Source organism: Lutra lutra, chromosome 8, assembly GCF_902655055.1.
Source record: "Lutra lutra chromosome 8, mLutLut1.2, whole genome shotgun sequence".
NCBI lineage: Eukaryota > Metazoa > Chordata > Mammalia > Carnivora > Mustelidae > Lutra > Lutra lutra.
In genome coordinates this window covers 119,309,312-119,321,918 of record NC_062285.1, presented here as the reverse complement: position 1 = coordinate 119,321,918, position 12,607 = coordinate 119,309,312, and the positions used below count along the sequence as shown (strand labels likewise).

At 38.8% G+C, this 12,607-nt stretch overlaps 1 protein-coding gene across 8 annotated transcripts in view; it reads left to right on the top strand.

Moving 5' to 3' along the window:
- The window catches only part of USP44 (ubiquitin specific peptidase 44), a 46,838-nt gene that overhangs the window by 31,797 nt on the left and 2,434 nt on the right, over positions 1–12,607 (top strand). For all 8 annotated transcript variants that reach the window (XM_047739822.1, XM_047739819.1, XM_047739821.1 and 5 more), the window contains 3 exons: positions 1,271–2,765; positions 6,255–6,450; positions 8,773–8,881. In XM_047739822.1, coding sequence (XP_047595778.1) covers positions 1,341–2,765; positions 6,255–6,450; positions 8,773–8,881 — 1,730 coding nt within the window. In that variant the 5' untranslated portion in view covers positions 1,271–1,340. The remainder of the gene's footprint in view (positions 1–1,270; positions 2,766–6,254; positions 6,451–8,772; positions 8,882–12,607) is intronic.

Sequence of the window (12,607 nt, the reverse complement as noted above, 5' to 3'; positions counted from 1 at the left end):
ATGGTGGCAGAAAATTTTTTAAAAATTATAAAGTTTTTTTTTTTTTTTTAAGATTACTTATTTATTTATTTGACAGGGGTGGGGCACAAGCAGTGGGGAGTGGGAAAGGGAGAAGCAGGTTTCCCGCCCAGCAGGGAGTCCAACGCAAGAACTTAGTCCCAGGACCGTGGGACCACGACTCGAGCCAAAGACAGACACCTAACAACTAATTCCCCCAGACACTCGTTTTTAAAGAAAGTAAAGTGAAGTGTGTGTTCTTTCAGAGCAAGGCAGATGAGAGATTAACAGACCTCTAGAGCAAGGGAATGGTGGGAACTGCCTATGGTATTATGACAGGCGGCCCAGAAATTGGGAGGAGATGAAGCAAATTTATAAAATTCTTCTTCTTCTTTTTTAATTATTTACTTATTTATTTGACAGAGATCACAAGCAGGCAGAGGCAGGAGAGGGGGGCGGGGAAGCAGGCTTCCTGCCGAGCAGAGAGCCCCATGGGGGGCTCGATCCCAAGACCCTGGGATCATGACCTGAGCCGAAGGAAAAGGCTTAACCCACTGAGCCACCCAGGTGCCCCTATAAAATTATTCTTGAAGGGTACCTGGGTGACTCAGATGATTAAGCCTCTGCCTTTGGCTCTGGTCATGATCTCCAGGTCCTGGGATCAGGACCCCCTGCTCAGTGGGGAGTCTGCTTCTCCCTCTGCTTCTCCCCTGCACTTGTGTAAAAAAAAAAATTGTGTAAAAAATGTGTAAAAAATATATTGTGTAAAAAATACTTTTATTTTTTAAATAATTTTTTTAATTTTTTAATTTTTTATAAACATATAATGTATTATTAGCTCCAGGGGTACAGGTCTGTGAATCGCCAGGTTTACACACTTCACAGTACTCACCATAGCACATACCCTCCTCAATGTCCATAACCCCACCACTTTCTCCCTCTGTCTCTTTTTTAAAAAGATTTTGTTTATTTTATTTTTGTGAAAGAGAGAGAGTGCCGTGCACACGTGAGTGGGGGTAGGGGCAAAGGAAAAAACAGACTCCTTGCCAAGCAGGGAGCCCTATTTTGAGGGACTCAATCCCAGGACCCTAGGATCATGACCCGAGCCTAAGGCAAACGCTTAATGGACTGAACCACCCAGGCGCCCCCTTTTCTCTCTCTGAGATGAATAATGAACAAATAAAATCTTAAAACATAGATAAAATAATTCTTGGTAAAATACCTTATAAAAATATTGGCTCTTTTATTTAAAAAATGGTATTATTCTGCTTAGTTTTCAGATGCTTCAGGTATCGTGAACAGAGACTTGTTTGGATTATGCGTTTCTCAGCTAGACTAAATAAATGTTAACAATGGATAAGTGCAAACATATTGGGCAGTTGCGGCTTGCTCAAGACCATTCCATCCTCAACCCTCAGAAGTGGCATTGTGTGGACTGCAATACAACTGAGTCGATTTGGGCTTGCCTTAGCTGTTCTCATGTTGCCTGTGGAAGATACATTGAAGAACATGCACTCAAGCACTTTCAAGAAAGCAGTCATCCTGTTGCGCTGGAGGTGAATGAGATGTATGTTTTTTGTTACCTTTGTGATGATTATGTTCTTAATGATAATGCAACTGGAGACATGAAGTTACTACGAAGTATGTTAAGTGCAATCAAAAGTCAAAATTATCAGTGCACCACTCGTAGTGGAAGGGTTTTGCGGTCTATGGGTACGAGTGATGATAATTACTACTTACAGGATGGCACCCGATCTCTGCTTCAAAATGAAGATCAAATGTATACTGCTCTTTGGCACAGGAGAAGGATATTAATGAGTAAAATCTTTCGAACTTGGTTTGAGCAATCACCCATTGGAAGAAAACGGCAAGAGGAACAATTTCAGGAAAAAATAGCAAAAAGAGAAGTAAGGAAAAGACGACAAGAATTAGAGTTTCAAGTTAAAGCAGAACTGGAAACTATACCTCCTAGAAAGAGTTTACGTTTGCAAGGTCTAGCTCAGTCTACCACAGTAGAAATCATTCCTGTTCAAGTTTCACCACAAACCCCAGCATCACCAGCAAAAGATAAAATAGTATCTACCTCAGAAGATGTAAGATTAAAAAAAGCCACTGACGACTCAGGTAAAAGAAGACCAATAGTAACCCCTGGTGTAACGGGATTGAGAAATTTGGGAAATACTTGCTATATGAATTCTGTTCTTCAAGTGTTGAGTCATTTACTTATTTTTCGGCAATGTTTTTTAAAACTTGATCTGAACCGATGGCTGGCTGTGACAGCTAGTGATAAGACAAGATCACCTTATAAGCACCCACCAATCACAGATACAGTATATCAAATGAATGAATGCCAAGAAAAAGATACAGGCAGTGCTCCCTCCAGACATCCAAGTTTGTCATTAGGACTAAGTGGTGGAGCGTCAAAGAGTAGAAAGATGGAACTTATTCAGCCAAGGGAGCCAAGTTCCCAGTACATTTCTCTCTGTCATGAACTGCATACTTTGTTCCAAGTCATGTGGTCTGGAAAGTGGGCCTTGGTCTCACCATTTGCCATGCTGCACTCCGTGTGGAGACTAATTCCAGCTTTTCGTGGTTATGCCCAACAGGATGCTCAGGAATTTCTTTGTGAACTTTTGGATAAAATACAACATGAACTGGAGACAACTGGTACTAGGTTACCAGCTCTTATCCCTTCTTCTCAAAGGAAACTTATCAAACAGGTTCTGAATGTTGTGAATAATATTTTTCATGGACAACTTCTTAGTCAGGTATGGGTTTTTTTTTAAACTTATTTTCATCTTGGGAATTCATAAAATGAAGCCTAAAAATGCATTTTCTCTGTATTTCTAGTGCGTTAGAGCTAGTACTATTTTCACATCAAAATAGATTGCTTTTACAGAAGTCAGCTCACTCATTTACAGTGTTTCACTGATTTACATGTTTCCTTCATGAATCACTGGAAGTAGTTTTTCACCTATGGTATCAAGATTTTTTTTTTTGTGGGGAGAGGGAATCAGGAAACAGCTTCTTAGGTTGATAATATTAAATTCATTTTCTGAGAGTTTGAGAAGAGAGGGTTTAACCCCACAGGGAATAGATTTTAAGATGCTGCTGCCCCAAGAATGGATTTTAGTAATTTCAGGAATAAAGAAGTAGCCCTGGAGGACTTTCTATAAAACCAAAGGGGGAAAAGCCTGAAAGCTTTAACAAATAGGGAAGTTTTAAAGTAAATAGACGTGATTTCATTGAGAATAATCCTAAATGGTTTTCCTTTATTTTAATTACAGCTATAAAAGTTTCCCTTGTGAAAAGGAATCACGAAACCAGAATCTTCCATCTAATTAATAGCTCTCTATAATGAGTGGACTTATTGGTAAACTATTACTAGACATAAGGCTCTCTACTTTTCCATCACACAGAGCTTAAAAATCTTTTGTTTTAGGCAGTTGGGCTGTACAGGTCCTTTCTTTCCCCTTGTACACCTGCCTCTGCTCCTCTGTTCTACTTTCACAGTAATGATACAATCTTTTGTCCTTATAGCATACTTTTCTGGAATGTAGCTTAAATATATATATCTTTTTTTTTTTTTAAGATTTTTTTATTTATTTGACAGAGAGAGAGAGACATCACAAGTAGGCAGAGAGGCAGGAAGAGAGAGAGGGGAGAGGAAGCAGGCTCCCTGCAGAGCAGAGAGCCCGACGAGGGGCTTGATTCCAGGACCCTGGGATCACGACCTGAGCCGAAGGCAGAGGCTTTAACCCACTGAGCCACCCAGGCGCCCCCATATTTTAAAAAACTTTTTAAAGCTCTATGCCCAACGTGGGGCTCAAACTCACAACCCTGAAATCAAGAGTTGCATGCTCTACTGACTGAGCCAGCCAGGTGCCTTAAGTATTTCATATGTAATTATTAGGGTTTATCTTTGATGTTTATTCCACTTAATGTTTCAGAAATGCAAAGTTCTACATTGTGCCATTTATCAAGTAAGACTTGTTTCTTGTGTTGCATGCAATTTTATTTTTCCGCCACTTTTATCTAAAAGCTTAAAAAGCACCATTAATAGGAGAGCCTGGCTGGCTCAGTCGGTAGAGCATGCAGCTCTTGATCCTTGAGGTGGTGAGTTCAAGTCCTATGTTGGGCCCAGAGCTTACTTTAAAACAAAGTTAAAATGCACTATTATAAACAGAAGTAATATATAGTCATAAAAACCCAAATGATAAGGTAAATTTACGTAGCAAAAGAAAAATCATCCCCTTATCCCATAACCCCACAACCCACACACAAAACTATTAATATTTTGGTATACTTTCTTCTAGGTTTTTTTTCTTCTATACATTAAAATTTTTGTTTTTATTTTTATTTAAAGTTTTGTTTTTGTTGGGGCACCTGGGTGGCTCAGTGGGTTGAGCCTCTGCCTTCGGCTCAGGTCATGATCTCGGGGTTCTGGGATCGAGTCCCACATCGGGCTCTCTGCAGGGAACCTGCTTCCTCCTCTCTCTCTCTGCTTGCCTCTCTGCCCACTTGTGATCTCTGTCAAATAAATAAAATCTTAAAAAAAAAAAAGTTTTGTTTTTATTTTTTAAGTAGGCTCCATGTGGAGCCCAACACGGGGCTTGAACTCATTGACCCTGCGATCAAGATCTGATCAAGAGTCAGGCACTTTATGGGGCACCTGGGTGGCTCAGTGGGTTAAGCCTCTGCCTTCAACTCAGGTCATGATCTCAGGGTCCTGGGATCAAGCCCTGCACCAGGCTCTCTGCTCAGCTGGGAGCCTTCTTTCCCCTCTCTCTCTCTGCCTGCCTCTGCCTACTTGTGATCTCTATCATATAAATAAATAATTTTTTTTAAAAAAAGGGCATTTTAACTGATTAAGCCACCCACGCAACCCTTTCTTTGGCACATTTTTAAAAAAAATTTGTTTATTTATTTAAGAGAGGAAGAGAGAAAGAACTTAAGCAGGGGGAGTGGCAGAGGGAGAGGGAAAAGCAGATCCCCCACTGAGCAGGGAGCAAGAGAGGGCTCTATTTCAGGACCCTGGGATCATGACCTGAGCCAAAGTCAGATGCTAACTGACTGAGCCACCCAGGCGCCCCTCTTCTGCACATTTTATATTTTCTCCTACTTGTGCAGTCATGATGAATTTACCTGCTTTTTTTTTTTCCCCCAAAGATTTTATTTATTTATTTAAGAGGGAGAGGATCAGAGAGAGAGAGAGCATGGGAAGGGGGTGGGTCAGAGGGAGAAGCAGACTCCCTGCCAAGCAGGGAGCCCCATGTGAGACTCATCCAGGCACTCCAGGATCATGACCTGAGCCAAAGGCAGTCACTTAACCAAGTAAGCCACCCAGGCACCCCAAATTTATCTGCTTTTTTCATTTTTTCATTATTAAGGTAAAGGTTTTTCATAGTCATTAAGATATTTGATCATTTTTTTAACAACATGTCAATATCCATTATATGTATATACCATAATTTATTTACCCATTCCTGTATTGTTGACTTGTAAACTATTTCCAATTTTTCTGTTATTATAATGTCTCAATACATTTTCTTCTAATGATTTCACTAAGATAGAGTCCTAGAATTACTTTGTCAAAGGGTAGGACTTTTGATCTTTGGCTACAAATTTCTTTCCAGAAAGTTACAACTTCATATTTTGAATTGTGCAAGGATGCCTGTGAGAGTATGGCATCATTTACATTAAATGTATTGTCTTTTGAACTTATCAGTTGGTAGGGCTATATATAAAAATATACAAATAGTATTTTATTTGTATCACTGTTAAAAAGTTACAGGAATTTGGGGAGAGAAAATTAATGAAAGATAAGTAAGGAAAGGGGCACCTGGATGGCTCAGTGGCTTAAAGCCTCTGCCTTCCGCTCAGGTCATGATCTCAGGGTCCTGGGATCAAGCCCTGCATTGACCTCCCTGTTCAGCGGGGAGCTTGCTTCTCCCTTTCCCTTTGCCTGCTGCTCCCCCTGCTTGTTATCTCCTCTCTCTCATTGACAAATATATCTTTTTAAAAAATAAATAAATAAAATAAACCCTACCAGTACCTAGTGGGTTTAATGACAGTTATTGAAAGGAAAAATTATAATAATGAAAAAAAATCCCTGAAAATAATATGAAGCAGATTACTCAGAATTCTGACAGTGTATTTTCAGAAGAAAAGCTAATTTACAGCAGTGACTTCTATAGTGAAGGGAGTAAATGTTTTGATAGGATTGTAATCTGAGAAACTAATATTTTTATTTGCAGGTTACATGTCTTGCATGTGAAAACAAATCAAATACCATAGAACCTTTCTGGGACTTATCACTGGAATTTCCAGAAAGATACCAATGCAATGGAAAAGATATTGCTTCCCAGCCATGTCTGGTTACTGAAATGCTGGCCAAATTCACAGAAACTGAAGCTTTAGAAGGAAAAATCTACATATGTGACCACTGTAACTGTAAGTAGAGACTGTATATTCTCTTTGCTTTTCTAAGATTAACAAGGATAACACAAATGAGAGGAAGCTGAAAGAAATTCCTGAAGTAGCAGTTCTGGAAATAACTGTTATTTTGTTAGTTCATCAAAAGAAACTGGGATAGATATTTCTACTTTATAACTGGCATTTGTGAACTATGTGTTTTGCATTATTGGTGACGTTAATTTTTTTTTTTGATCCCATAGTCAAATATGGAGGGAAAGGATTCATGAAATAAGAAATCTGAACTTAATATGTGAGGTAGAATAAAGTAGCGATGAGGACTAGTAAAAGGAAAACGCATTATTTAGTACTAAGTAAAATGCTTTACGAGTCTTTTTGCTACATATCAGAACATTGATGTATAGATAATATATGTATATAAGTTTGGATGCATACCTATACAATAGGAAATACATAGCTGGACTACTGCTATAGAGATAGGCTTCATAAAAACAAAGATTTAGTAAAAAACCATCTACTGACTATCTCTTCTATATTAGTCATTGTTCTAATTGCTTTGGATAGAAGTAAAACACTTTCAAGGTGCTCACATATGTAATGGAAGAAATCAACAATTAAGATCTATTATGAGAAATTCTCTCTACTGGAGAGAGCCCCTCCCCTCCAGCATTGGGGAATGAAATAATCCTTTCAGTTAAAGGGAAGCGTCATTCTTCAGGGAAATTGTGTATAAAACATCACAGAGCTGCTGTATCTTTTTCTGGTGTCTTTATCTTCTCTATCAATGTGTTTGTGGTATCTTAGTGTTTATGCTATACATTTTTAGGTATTCTCTCTAATTTCCATGTTTGAAAAAGATGATCTTAGGGTTTTAGATACTAAACTTCTAAGATAATATAAAAGATGTATTGGATAGTCCAGCATTGAAGAAATGTCACATCAGTTGATGGTTTTTTTAGAATAACTTATATGAACATTTTCTGAGTGCTATCTAATATGAACTCTGTGATAAATAGCCTAGGATTTATAACGTTTGAAAAAAAAGTGAACCTTTATCAAATTCAAATGGTGACGTACTTTTTTGCTTGGACATAAATGTTAATGGTCCTAGATGATTTCATCCACCAAATCTGGGAATAGAAAGATATCATGAACAAATGCAGAATACGGTTTTATAACATTTTTGTGTGTGTTTACTGGGTCTCTCAAAGTCCTAAAAGAGCTGCTGTAATTTAATATATAAAGGCAGATGTTTAAAATTATAAGTCAGGGAGTTGATATCACTTTTTAAAAAAATTTTTATTTATAATTTATTCATGAGATACTGAGAGAGAGGCAGAGGGAGAAGCAGGCTCCCCACTGAACAGGGAACCTGATGTGGGGCTCAGAACCACAGGATCGTGACCTGAGCCGAAGGCAGACACTTAACCATCTGAGCCAACCTGGCGCCCTGGTATCACTTATCTAGCTATATGTGAGCCGTGTATTCAGGGAGATGATCCAAAAGTAGGTACAGGACATTCAGCAGCACTGGATAGCTGGATCTCAGGGATAGAGACCTAGAGGACAGGCCACCAGTGGCAAATGTAGACAGCTTACAGGACAGCCTTGTGGGGGCTGGTTCCACCACCTGCGTGAGAAGCAGCTGGTGCTGTGGCTTGAGTCAGAGATGTTGTATCAGTTGAAGGACAGCTCCTGGGTATCCGGAGCAAACTCTAGTGGATAGTGGCACAGCCAGAAGCTGCAGGCACAATTCATGGGTGGACCTCCAGAGAAGCAGAAGAGACAACAAAAAGAATCCTAAGTGCTGCTTGTTTAAGATCTGGTACCAAAATAGCAAAAGCAAGACACTGAGAGAGGCCTTAGGCTCAGAGCTGGAAGAGGACTGCTCTGTCAGAAAGTGGGGATGGATGGTCTGAACTAGTAAGGACCCCACCCCGGCATTCCAGTTAGCCTCAGTAGATGAACTGTGATGCTTTTTTAAATTAAGAATTTGAGAAGAGTATATTAAAGTATGTTTAGGGACAGTTTTAACTTATCCTCTAATTGGCATAGCCAAATCCATTTTAAAATATTATAGCACTAGATCATTCTTTTGCCTTATTTGTAAGAGTATATTATATTAAATCAGGTGCTTAATTGTTTATATGTCTGTCTGCCTGACTAGCTCTTAAATTGTGTGCCTCTAAGTTTTTTGTGAGGCCATGTCTTTATCTGTACCACAATACAATACCTGTAACAGAGAAAATATTTAATAATACATGTCTAAAGTGCTTAAAGTTTACTCAATATTTCCTTTTATCTTTAAATTTGATTCTCATTCTGTCTTTGATATCACAGCAAAGCGTAGAAGGTTTTCTTCAAAATCAGTTGTACTCACAGAAGCACAAAAACAGCTTATGATTTGCCACCTACCTCAAGTTCTCAGACTACATCTCAAACGATTCAGGTTAGTAGTAGTAATATTCCAACTACACACTTCTTTTGTATGTTGGTTTGTTTGCTTTAAATATTTTTTTGTTTTTAAGTAATCTGTATACTCAGTTTGGGGCTTGAACTTACAGCCCCAAGATCAAGTCTTATGCTCTACTAACTGAGCCAGCCAGTCAGTCACCCCTCCAAATACACACTTTGAAGTTAATCATTCCTTGTGCTTATAGTATTTCAAAATTTAACACATGTGATGAATCAGATGTTAATAGTATATACTAGGCTAGTAGATGACTTCACAGCTATCTACTTTTGTGTTTTTTTAAAGATAAAAAAAATGTTGTCATTATCTCTAGCCTTAATCAATAGACACCATTTTCAGTAACTAAGCGTCTGGTTAGTTTCCCTTGTAGAATGCATCACCAATGAGTAGACCCTTCACATTTTGGTCTGTAATATTATTCTTGTAAGCTTCTGCTTACAGAGTTTAATATTCAACATGTTTTAGGTATAAAAGTTTTAAATTCATAACTTAAGAGTATTTGACCCAATTGCCTCATTCTTGGAAAATATCTAAGGTATAGCAGTTCAATTCAGAGCAGTTAACAAAAACAAAAACAAAAAAGACTGTAGAGTTCAGAAATACATTTAGTCAGACAAATTACTTTGCAAAACTGTTGGTTAAGCAAAGCATATGGTTTCATACCTCGCAATAACCATGTTAACCTTAGAGCTTGTTCTTAAGTTACTTTATGTGTGATGATTTGAAAACTTTCGAGACTATTATGTTTTTCATACATATTGGTTTTTGGCTTGTTTAAAGTTTTGTGTGTGTGTGTGTGTTTAAGATTATATTTATTTTTTGAGAGACTGAGTGAGCAAGAGAGAGAGCACACATGAGCCAGGGCAGAGGGAAAGGGAGAAGCAGGCTCCCCTGCTGAGAAGGGAGCCTGATTGCAGGGCTTGACCCCAGAACTCTAAAATCATGACCTGAGCCCAAGGGAGACACTTAACTGAGCCACCGAGGCTCCCCTTAAAGTTTTTCTTTTTTTTAAATAATTAAAATAATACATGTTTTTTAAAACAATCCAAACTTGGGGCACCTGGGTGGCTCAGTGGGTTAAAGCTTCTGTCCTGGGATTGAGTCCCCTGAGATCGAGCCCCACATCAGGCTCTCTGCTCAGCAGGGAGCCTGCTTCCTCCCTCTCTGCCTGCCTCCCTGCCTGCCTGCTTGTGATCTCTACCCCTACCAAATAAATAAATAAAATATTTTAAAACAATCCAAACTTTGCAGAAGGTAAAGTAAAAGTCCAGTACCTCTTTCTTCTCAACCCCACTTCCCAGTTATTTCAGTTACTTATGGAAGCTGTTAAAGATATAGTCAACAAGTAACATGTGAGTGCTGTTAAATGCAAGATGTTGTTCTATATTCCTTGTGGAATATAAAGTAGGAGTCTTTCCTCAAGATTATAGTCAGGCATGCACGGAAATAGTAGTGAAATAGAAATACTATGGGGGCACCTGGCTGGCTCAGTTGGTAGAATATCCAACTCATAATCTCAGGGTTGAGAGTTCAAGCCCCATGTTGTGCATGGAGCCTCGTTAAAATTTTTTAAAAATTAAAAAGAAAAATGCTAAGTATCACAAGTTATATACAAATTGATTTATCAGAGATTTGGAAGAGGGAGTTAGCTGATGTCTAAATGTTCCCAAAGTCTGATGGCATAGGGGTCTTTGTGTCATTCAAGTCTCAGTTCATATGTCCATTCTTTTTTTTTTTTTAATATATTTATTTATTTGACAGCAGGAGGGATTACAATTAGGAAGAGAGGCAGACAGAGAGAGGGGGAAAGCAGGCTCCCCACTGGCAGGAAGCCCAATATGGGGCTCGATCCCAGGACCCTGAGACCATGAGACCATGACCCGAGCTGAAGGCAGAGGCTTAACCCACTGAGCCACCCAGGTGCCCCCATATGTCCATTCTTAAGAGCACACTTCCCCAACCGTCTTATTTAAAAATAGCACCACCCAACCCTCATTATCACATTACCCCATTTTTGCATAAATGGCAAAACCCACTATCTGCAATCTGTAGTTTATTTACTTACCCCTCTCCCTCTGGCAGTGGAACAAGAGCTCAGTAATGACAGGGACCTTGTCTATGCCTGTGTCTCAAGGCCCAGAACCAAGTTCTGTGCATAGTAGTTGCCCCAAAATATTTATTAAGTGAATTAATGGGGCATATGCAGGAGGAGGAGCACTTTAGCCTAAGGGAGTAACATGAAGTATGGAGGAAGAACAGGGAAGGGTATACAAAAAAGGTTTAGTGAAATCAGGTGAGACCTGCCACTGTGCATTAAATCAAGTGGAATAAAAACAAGAAGATTAGTTAGGAGGTTAATATTGTAGTCCATGACCAGGTAAGAAGGGCCAGGGAGCATGGAGAAGTAAGAGCATAAACGAGATTCTGTAAAGACAGAACTGAAAGGACTTAAATTTTGGTTACTTAAATTTGTGCTGAATTGGCTATGATACTGTTTTTTTTTTTTTTAAGATTTTATTTATTTATTTGACAGAGAGAGATCACAAGCAGGCAGAGAGGCAGGCAGAGAGAGAGGAGGAAGCAGGCTCCCTGCTGAGCAGAGAGCCCGATGCGGGGCTCGATCCCAGGACCCTGAGATCATGACCCGAGCCAAAGGCAGCGGCTTAACCCACTGAGCCACCCAGGCGCCCCTGGCTATGATACTGTTGAAGAACTTCCTGTTCTTCCTAATTGCAGCTTTAATCTGGTATTTCAAGCTCTCATTTGAGTTAAACCTATTTGACCCTATCTCTGTCCTTTGCCCAAAACATTTTTGACCCTTCATGCCATGTTTATTTCTGATTCAGAGATTTTGTTTATGCTGCCTTTACCACATTTATCTTTCTCCTTTTTCTTCATCTGTTCAAAAGCACCATTGTATTTGCCAGTGTATAAAATATATCGGATATATAAAATATAAAAGGGAAAATGGGATAGGGGAGGGGTATAGAGGAGCCTCTGAAAAAGCGTAAGAAATGGAACATTTCTGGTACCTTAGACACTCCCCATGTGTGCCTCCCAGTTCAATGCTCTCCCTTCTCTTTGAAGCAAACTACTATGAACTTGGGGTATAGTGTTATCTTGTTATCATTTTACTGTATTTCCATCAGCAGAAAAGAAACTGGGTACCCAATTTAATCAATAGGAATGAGCATTGTCTGTTTAGATGGATTATCATCTAAAGATATTTATTTAGCATTATTTAGCATTAAATAATGTAAAGTTTGAATGATATGGTAAACTAAAAGAATCTTTTGAATGATAGGAATTATAGGAACTTGTGTTAAGCAAGTCCCATTTTTTTATATGCTTGGTCTTCCATGTTGACTATTTAACAGGTGCATTGAATATAGGATCTCTTATACATTTCATGGGAGAAGTTTTGGGATATGACTCTGACTCCCATCAGATAATTTAATTTGCAAGTCTCATCTTTAGTTCCACACAATTTTATAGTGTGCTAATAGCATTTTCACATATTTCTGCTTCACAAAACCTATCTTCCTTTCTCCTTCTCTGCTTACTATTATTTGTCATAACCTCATGTTTTAGTACTTTAATGCTATCATATTTTCATCTGTGTCTGTCTTTTGTCTCTGTACCACTGTAAACCAAGCTTCATTACAGTTTCTTGAACAACACATTTTCCCCTGTAGCACGAGC